We start from the raw sequence: 10,016 nt of genomic DNA, 5'->3' as shown, positions 1-10,016 counted from the left end.
GAACACTGATTTTTAAAGGAGCAACGATTAGGTTTATTTATATGTGCCAGGACATATCTCATGTGCATCGATGTAAAAACCATGTTACCGCTTTAGTGTGGAATTCCTCAGAAGCACCCGCGAAGTCAGCTTTGGAAATTGAATGCACTGACTGGACGGATGCCACAAATGGCAACATACTAGAAAGCATCGAGACCTGCTCTTGTGCTCAGTAGTTTCCAATCTTGGATTTCCAGGTTTTGGCTCTTTCAAACCCGTTTTTGGCATTTCTGAAGTCAAGAATGGCCTGAGAAATCTCTTCATTAGTGTTCATCACAAATGGACCTAAGGCAGAAAGAGACATTCAGAGAGTTCTGAGTGATGGTAACATTTTCTTCTACCACTAGAAATGGTACGTGTTTCCGGAGTTCTTAACATGAAACAAATCCAGGCATAGCCCGACAGGAAAAGGTTATTTGCACAGTGTCCAATCCCCAAGGGTGGGAATATACATGCCTTGACTAGGACTGTGTTTGATCATAAAGACTGAACTTCAGATAAGCAAAGGCAATGACATCTCATTCATCCATTGCAGGTTGTCGTCAACGGTGGCAATGTCTGTTAACCCTTCTTAGGTTTGGTTCTGTTACAACCATTTTGTGGTTGTTAGGGTGTTTTCCTTCCTTATATTTTGGAGATACAATTGACATGCAATAGTATATTAGTTTCAGGTGTAAACATAATGATTTTAGGCTAGTATATATTGTAAAATGATCACCAGAGTAAGTCAAGTTAATACCCATTTTTTTCCCCTTGTGATGAGAACTTTTAAGATTTACTGTAGTGTTATTTTCATAGCACTAGTTGATATCAAGAATTGAACCAATCTGGCGCAGAGAATCGGCGAATCTCATCCTAACTTGGTGTCTACACAGTATATAAGACTGTGTACTTACATGATGGGACTAAGGCATTTTTGAAAATTAGTAACAGTTTGTTGACAACAAAAAAAGATTACAAAATTTCCAAGTCAAGAAAGCATCCTATTTTGGATTCTCTAGGGGCTGGCTAACTGTGTCTGTAAAGGGCCAGATAGTATATATTTTAGATTATATGTATATATCTTTAAGGGAACTGTGTGACTGGCCTGGCTATGAATTGACTATCTGATTATAGGATTTGTAATTTGCCTAAAGTTCCTAATTCTGAATATATGATCTAAAATATATACTATATATATTTTGTGATCCAACAGTCTGTCCTAACTACTCAACTCTTTCGTTGAAGTGCAAAAGGAGCCACAGACAATGTGAGAATAAATAGATATGGCTGTGTGCCAATAAAACTTTATTTACAAAAACATGCAGTGGGTAGATTTGGCTCATGGGTCAGAGTTTGCTGATCCCTTTGTCTAATTCCAGGTTTGAACTCAGGTTTTGCTAAATGTGCAGAAGTCTGTAGTGCCCATCTCTTCCCTTTTCTTTGCACATTAAAGGAACAAAGGGACACTGGCTTGGACTGTATCACCCCCAAGATCTGTCGGATATACAAGGTCAACTCCTCTGGCATTGGCAGTGTCTTGAAAGCAGATGACAGATTTGTCTATTCAGTGTATTTCTTCTACCATTCTACAGAGGTTCCCGACATTCCTTTTATGAAAGTTCTTTGTCTAAAGAGATTTCTTAGAGAGACTCAAATTAAAATAGAACTGTATTACTTAGAGGGAATCACACAGTCAAGCTCCTTAACCACTGTGGGTGTATCGGGGCTTTGACACTCACTTTAGTTTAATACTTGAGAAGGAAGACACAGGATAATATGCTTTGATGATGTTGAGGTCTTTGGGGATGTTGCAGGGAATAGGATGACCAAACAGAGAAACATGCAGAAAGCATCTAGATTCATTCATTCATTCAATTACCTATCTATCGAGTATTTACTGAGTGCCTATTAAAGCACAAACATTGTGCTAGGAGCTAGAGAGAAATGACGGACTCTCTCCCCCAAGGACTTCAAATCTATCACACAGACAGATATGAAAACAAGTTATAACAAACACTGTGATGCACTGAATGATGAATGTATGCAAAATCGATGGAATCAGTAAAGCGGAAGAAGGGTCCAGTAAAGGAGTCACAAAGGAAGTGATGTTTGAACAGGCATACGTGGAGGAAAGCCATTTTCATGGTTAGCATGCTGGAGGAATTGAGGATAGGGGCACAGTGCTGGAAGGAGGGATCGGAGTGGGGAAAGAATGGGGGGATCTGATATGTAGGAGAGGCTAGACCCCTCTGGGTTTTGGATTCTACCAGCAGAAGTTTGGACATAATGCTGCAAGTGATAAGGCATCACCAAAGAGTTAAGTAGAGTAACGTAATCTGATTTCCAGTTTTTGAAGAAGATTTTGGCATCAGAATAGAGAAGATGTCTGATCTGGGAGGCTGGCTGCTGGTGAAATTGTTAAGGGTAATTGAGACACAGGACATCGGAGACTGGGTAGAGCAAGAAGTTCAGTTCTAGATATTTTGACATGAAGGTGCTGGGGACAATAAAATGACTTCCTGTCAGAGGTGCTTAGTACATTGTTGGAAATATGAATATGGGGCTCATAAGAGAAATGTCATCTGGAGCCCTAGGCAGTGTGGCTCAGTTGGTTGGAGCATCGCCTCATAAAGCAAAAGGTCACTGGTTCAATTGTTCTGAAGATTAAATATATTAATATTTGGAAAGCATTCAATGAATCCTAGTAAACAGTAAATGCTGCCCAACGATATGTTAAGTAAATAAGTAAAACGTTGAGATTTCATTTTTCTCATTTATAAAAGGGACATGACTACATCAACGCCAAGAACATTCCCTATTCCAACAATCTATGATATCCCGTGCTTCATCTGTGGACACGTAACTAAGGACCCTCCATGATAACAGAAACAAAGGCCTCGGCTAATTCATTCCCAAATAGTCAATATACGGTTGTGGCTGTATTTAAACATGAATAGGTAATAGAAGAATGTAAATGTCTGAATTTTAAAAAGTTAAAAACAAACTAAACACAAAACCCCTGAAATGCTTCAACAGACACATCTTTGGGGCTTACCATGTTGAACAACTGGTTCTCCTAACGGCTCCCCAGCAATCAGGACAAAGTGGCTTCTCTCAGGATCCTAAAGTCAAAGAAGAAAGCATCAAACAATAAACATGCTTATGTTTTAATTAAATTTATTGGGGTGACGTTGGTTAATCGGGTCATACAGGTTTCAAGTACACATTACTATAGTACATGTTCTGTATATTAACATGCTTATTTTCGAATGTCGAATTAGGAAAATTTGAAGTTGACATGCTGGCCAAATGGACAAAGGTCCTAATTCTGAATATAAATCCCAGAAATATTTCTGTGCAGCACTCAACATGAAAACACTTATTCCTTAAGATGTTTGGTAGCACTTAGAACATCAGTCCAGACCACAAAAAGATTAATCTTCTCAAATAAAAAGAATTTAAACTAAGATTTTTCTCAACTGAAAACATCTTTAAGACAAACTGTGTGACTGACCTGGCTATAAATTGACTATGTGGTGCAGAATCTGTAGTCTGCCACTAACGATATCATTTTTTTCAACAACACACACCCCTTTATTTTAGGCCAGATCTATACAGAGGAAGATTTGGCAGACCCCATATTCAGGCACTAAGTGTTCATCTAAGATTCCATTTTAAAGCACTACTTCCGGGTAACTACTCAAGTCTCGCAGTTGCTCCCCAGCCAGATGGAATTTGTCTTTAAAGTGGGAGTATTCCAAAATCAGGTCGTTCTTTAGGCAGAAATCTGTCCTCTTCATGCCCATTCAAAGCCATTACTGTAGCAGAGAAGCTGAAGACGCGAGTGCAAGGAGGAGAACGAGCTGACCTGAGAATGTGTGTTGAGGCCATGAAGGTAACTGTAGGCACAAGTCAACCACGTGTTTTTAAAAACTAATTTCTTAGTTTTTTTTCAATTAGAGCATACATTCATTACTATTTTGTACTAGTTTCAGGTGCACAGCTTGGGGGTTAGACAATCATACACTTTACAAAGTGTGCCCCTTATTATTTCAAGAACCCACCTGGTACCATACACAGTTATTTACACAGAGAAGAAAACTATTGGCAAAACAAAAAGACAACCCACTGAATGGAAGAATATATTTGCCAATGACACATCTGATAAGGGATGAGTATCCAAAATTTACAAAGAACTCAAACAAATCAACACCCCCCCCAAAAAAATACCCAATCCAATTAAAAATTGGGCAGAGGGCCTGAATAGACACTTCTCCAAAGAGGACATATGAAAAGATGGTCAACATCACTGATCGTCAGAGAGACGCAAATTAAAACCACAATGAGATGTAACCTCACACCGGTCAGAATGGCTATCATCAATAAACCAACAAATAAATGCTGATGAATATGTGGTAAAAAGAAAATTGTCTTGCATTGTTGGTGGGAAAAGCAGATTGGTGCAGACACTGTGGAAAACAGCATGCACATTCCTCAAAAAATTAAAAATGGAACTGCCTTAGGACACAGCGATTCCACTTCTGGGTATTTATCCAAAGAAACCCAGAACAATAATTTGAAAGAATATATGCACCCCTGTGCTCATTACAGCGCTATTTACAATAGCCAAGCTATGGAAGTAACCCATGTGCCCATCAGTACACAAGTGAATAAAAAGTGGTGGGCCCTGGCCGGCTGGCTCAGTTGGTTGGAGCATCACCCTGTACACCAAAAGGTTGCAGGTTCGATGCCTAGTCAGGATGTGTACAGGAGGCAACCAATTGATGTTTCTCTCTCACAGCGATGTTTTTCTCTCTCTCTCTCCCTTTCTCTTTCTCTCTCAAAATCAATAAATAAAAATGGTTTAAAAGATCAGATTTTTTCCCCTGAAACTGAAAAAAATATTAATTATACTTAATGTTAGTGTGGATGCAGACAAAGATACACTTCTGTGTGTCATTTGCGATGGTTTAAATTGGCACAAGGACCCTTCCAGAGAGCACTTTCACAAGGTGACTCCAAACCCCACTACCGCTGCTATCCTCCGACCGAGTAATCCCAGAGAAACCGGCAGAAGAACCCCCGCTCACACACAGACACACCCCTCACTTATAAAAATAATGATGTTTTCAGCCACTAGATTTTAGGGTAATTTGCTACTCACTAATAAATAACTGAACATTATGTATTTTTTGACGTCTTTTTTGGGTTTATCTAATTTAGAATAAAACAATATGCTAACCCATAATGATCAGGTGCTTTTAAAAAAGCCTTCAAAAATTTTTAAGAGTCAGCCATATTCTAATAGTATAGCATATTTCTAAATATGGGATAAAATAATATGTCATATATTATATTTATATGCCTTTGCTAATTTCTTTAATTAGAAATCATTATAATGTTACCAGTACCAGAAGAGTTACCACTGGGTTCAATAAAAATGAATAATAAATTCTTCTATTTTCCATGTAGTTAAAAAGCCTTGTATATCACAGGACTAAAATTTATTTACCCTTCTGCCTCCAAGTTAAAAAAATTAAAAGGGAATTTAGGGTAGCATGTTTTCTGCAAAAGTCTTAATTCATTCCCTACACCCCCAGGGCTGGTGTTGTTTACCCAGTGAATGGTGTAATCATTTCTTCATGTTTACAAAATATGTTTAAGTATTTTTGGAGCTGCATTTATTTATACATCATCTCCCTTACCTATCCATAACAAAATTTGCTGTCAAATTATGCTAATGTGAACTCAGTTGAAAATCAAAGAGTGAGCCTAAAAAGACTTGTGCTAATTCAAAGCTAATTCATGACTAGATGTCATGAACTGCATACATAAACATTAATGCTTTAACCTTACTCAGTGCAGAGCCTCACTCAATTCCTCTTTATTCTTGCTTGAAACCCGCTGCTCACAATTAGGCTTTGTGGTTATCAGATCTCTAAGAGATTCAAAGCCAGAAGAAAGGGAAGCACTTCTGGATAGCAATACAAGAAAATAGACAGCTCAAGAGCAGTGATGGAAATGGAAAAAAGAACTATATAAAACGGGCAGAGAAGCTTAAATATTAGTCTCGGTCCACTTACATCCTACTTTATAGCTCAGGACGATTAACAATACACACGCTGATGCCCCAAGGTTATGAGTGAGTGAGATCTCAGCGCACAGGAAAGGGGCAGGTTTCTACCTGAAATGATTTTTTTTTCAATGTCACGTTTAAATGACGAAAAATTCAACTTAAAATAAAAGGACAGATATCACACAAGGTTTATTCCCTCATAAACCTTTGGTGAAGTTTTAGTGTGACTCCATAGACATTTGAGAGAAAAAGATCTTAGAAAAATAGTTCCGAACATTGGTACTACATCATTTATAATTTAATCTGAAAGAAAATGTCAATGACTAGTGTTTCGAAGGTGTTTTTTGGATGCACTTGAGCTTTAGGGTCTGGGGGCAGAGAAGAGGCTTGGGGGTTTTGAGAGAAGGAAAGAGGAAAGGCTGGCCTTCCGTGTCATGGATGTGGCTGGCTTCTAAGACTGAGTTTTTTAATTCAGAAGATGCATCTTCTGTGAGTGAGAAACTTGTCCTATGGTTTATATATTTTAGAATGATAATGTTTTAAAAATTAAAGTCTTGCTCCCTTTGATTTTACTCTAATCGAATGATGACTTTCCATTCATCATTCGGACAATAGGATAAAAGGACACTTGCATTTGGGCTCAGGTGAAAAATGCTGCTGCTGCTGCTGCATGTTGAGGAATTCAGGGGTTTGGGTTCTCATTTCAGAAATCTGAAGGATGGTCCAAGCTTCTTTTAATGACTTTTCCACAAAATTAACCTCTGCGTGGCCCCTTCTGCTCTAACCTAAACCAGATGTTTTGTGTCTTTTACTTCCTTGTTAAATGCATCTTTTCTCTTTCCTTAAGTAGCTTTCTTTAGTGAAAGCCGATAATTCTTCTGAATATTCAGTAGAGTGCTGGTGGGGATGAGAGTTCCAGCTGCTGTCATCTTGAAAAATCCTTGTCTATGGTGAGTGACCTTATGTGCAGTGTCAAATGATAGAAATCATGCAAGAGCAGAGAATGAAAGACCTGTTTAAGACACGAGTCCCTGTGTCAGTCGAAGTGAATGCCTTTTGGGACTCTGATGGAAAACAAAGGTAACAGGGGCCCACTTACTGCTGCACGTATCTAAAATCCAGCGAACATCCAACTAAAACTCCTGATCTTTTGGAGCCCAACCACGTCTTTTATTTTATACCTTTTTGGTTTTATTTGGTTTTGTTTTTTTACTTTGGTATACATTCTCAGAGTTCCTAGTTCAGCGTTAGGCCCTTCTGGGTTTAGTTAATAATTTATTTTTACAAATTGCTCTTGTTATTCCATAAATCTTATTGCCAAGATATGTCTTGGGTTCCACTGATACCAACAATGAACTATCGAAGCCCAGATGAAGGCTCTACAATTCATTTAAGGTGATGATAACTTCCAGGCTGTGAGTATGTACTCGGTTTGTTTGATTGATTAGACTCCAGGAATGAACCAAAGGGCATGCTTTTGCTTCCAGAACATTTATTATAGTGATATATTGCCTGAAAAAAACTACCAGAAAGAAACTGACTTGTAGTATGACTTAATTGTATGCACTTGTTCTTACTAGACTTCATTGTTTAAAATTCTTAGGTCAATTTGAAGGCAAAACAATGAACTATTATCAGTTTTTAAAAATGAATGGATTGTTATGAATATGTACACATAAAGAAGCAAAAACTTGGGTGTTTTGTTTTAGTTTTGCGGTCTCATCTTTATTTTAATAAAATGTTAATCTGTATTAATTTAATGAATTCCCCGGGAATGGTGGCAGCTAAAAAGTGTCATTACTCTCAAGTATGGTTTTGATGGCATCTCACGAGGAACTAATTGATTGTCTATCTTGACACACTACAAGCTTGCTAATGCATGAGGCTTAAGACCTTCTGAGCAGAACACTAGTATAAACATGGGGCTGAAGGTGCGAGGGAGCCTTTCATATCAAGCCCGTGTGCCCCTGATCACGGAGCCATCCTGGCAACCAGAGTATGAACTGTGGGCCAAAGACACACAGGGAGCCTTAGCTCTTGAAACGGAGGCTGTTCCAGGGTGACCAGTACGGTCCAGGATTAAATATCCAGGGTAGCCTGGGTTGATCCCAATCTTTAAGAACTCTGAAAAAGTTAAGCCATCCTGAAGGCATTGTTGGGGTTTGTGCTTCCTCTAAGAAGTCAGAGGGTCTGGCTTAAAGACTCTTAAATCTAGCCTAAACCAACCCTCCTGCAATGGTACCTGCCATGGAAGACTTCAGGGTAATGATCACAACAGACAGCCCGCCTGCTAAGTGCCAGAAGGAAGTCGGGGAAGGAGCGTATCAACTCCTCATTCTTGACAAGTCAGTCCAAAATGGGATTGAGGGAGCACTAGGAAGTCACATCTTCCTTCTTTATCTAATGCTCGGGCTAAGTCTAGCTCCAAGTGAAGATAACCTTGGCCTGGAGCCTGAGTGAATCAAGGTCCTTTAGGGCCTTTTTCTTGCTGTAGAAACTGTCATGTGCCCTAAACCTTGGGGCTAAGGTATGAATCCTCATTAGGTAACATGTGTCTGGCATGACCATTCACCAAGTTAGGTATTTAGATCAGTGAACTTTCCAGCTACCATTCTTGGGCACCCACTATATACTACACCAGTGATTAGCAATATTTTCCTTGTAAAGAGCCAGAGAGTAAATATTTTAGGTTTTGTGGGCTATCCAGTTGCTCTTGCAGCCACTCAAGTCTACCATTGTGGTATGAAAGCATCCATAGAAAACAGCAATGAATGGGTATGGCTGCAGTCCAAAAACTTAATTTACAAAAAAAAAAAGGATTTGAATTTGGCCTATTGGACCCAATTTACTGACCCCTGTGCTAGATCTGGATTGGACCCTTGACATACAGAATCGCATATATTCTTTCTAACCATCTTAGGCAGTTGGTGTCATTATGTCAATTTTGCAGACAAAGAAACTGAAGTTCAGAGAGGTTGAGAAATATGTCCAAAGTCACACAGCTAACAAGTTGTAAAGCCAAAATCACACCTCCACAGTCCCAGCTCTGTTGGGATCTAAGGGGGACTTTCTACTCTTCATGAATACAAGCAACACATGTCCATCTAAATGGTAATGTTTTCAAAAAATACAATTTTTCATAGAAATCTTTCTAATGTCTTGATGGCTCAGACTATATATATGCACAGCAATAATTACAGAAGCACTCATAACAGAGTGATGCCCCCAAATCCAGGAGCGCTACTTATCAATAAATTGATGGTTTCAGCCAATTCTTCTCTATCCCACTGCCTCTCATCTTTCTGACTCCCCTCAACACTTCTTTCTGGTGTTCTATTTTAGCTTTCAAATTCTTAACATTTGCAATGTGCCCTCTGCTAAACTATAAGAAGAACTGAGGTTATTAAGTTAAACCAGCTAGTGTTACAAACTAATCTACTAGCAGCAGGTTCTGGCCTATGTGTAGCGTCCATGCCTCTTTCCTGCACTGGACTGAAGGAAATGAAATTGCCATCTTTGGTAGGTCACAAATGGCAGTTTCATACAGTTCACCCTAATCACAGAGAGCACAGACGCTGAGATGTGCATTTCTTCTGGCGCTCATGAGGTTTCCTGTCATTTACTTCACAGTTCATGGTGGTGTTACAGATGATTAAGGCAGTAGTAGGTGAGCTGCCAGGAAAGTGAGGCAAGATAGAATAACTCCCCAATTCATTGTATTCTACAACGCCAGGGTCAGAGGGCCAGACGTCAGTCAGATTCCCTCTCCACCGGTCACCACACTGAAGTAGTTTGTATCCCTACTTTTCAAAATTTATCTTTTCAGGATCTTTCGCAAAATTGTCTCTTCAATCCTCTTTGTTAGAATGCTATAAAGCAGTCAGATTGGCTTCATAGGCTCACAAGATAGCGGGTGAGC

General features: G+C 39.1%; 1 protein-coding gene across 2 annotated transcripts in view; it reads right to left on the bottom strand.

Annotated features, from left to right (window-relative positions):
- Positions 1–9: 9 nt before the first annotated feature.
- The window catches only part of PIR (pirin), a 75,452-nt gene continuing 65,445 nt past the window's right edge, over positions 10–10,016 (bottom strand). For both annotated transcript variants that reach the window (XM_024569929.4, XM_045203228.3), the window contains exons 9-10: positions 3,077–3,143; positions 10–324 (exon numbers count right to left, since the gene is read on the bottom strand). In XM_024569929.4, coding sequence (XP_024425697.2) covers positions 209–324; positions 3,077–3,143 — 183 coding nt within the window. In that variant the 3' untranslated portion in view covers positions 10–208. The remainder of the gene's footprint in view (positions 325–3,076; positions 3,144–10,016) is intronic.

The sequence above is a fragment of the Desmodus rotundus genome, chromosome X (assembly GCF_022682495.2).
Source record: "Desmodus rotundus isolate HL8 chromosome X, HLdesRot8A.1, whole genome shotgun sequence".
Classification (NCBI taxonomy): Eukaryota; Metazoa; Chordata; class Mammalia; order Chiroptera; family Phyllostomidae; genus Desmodus; species Desmodus rotundus.
The sequence above is the reverse complement of the archived record's forward strand: the minus strand, read 5'-3'. Positions and strand labels throughout refer to the sequence as shown.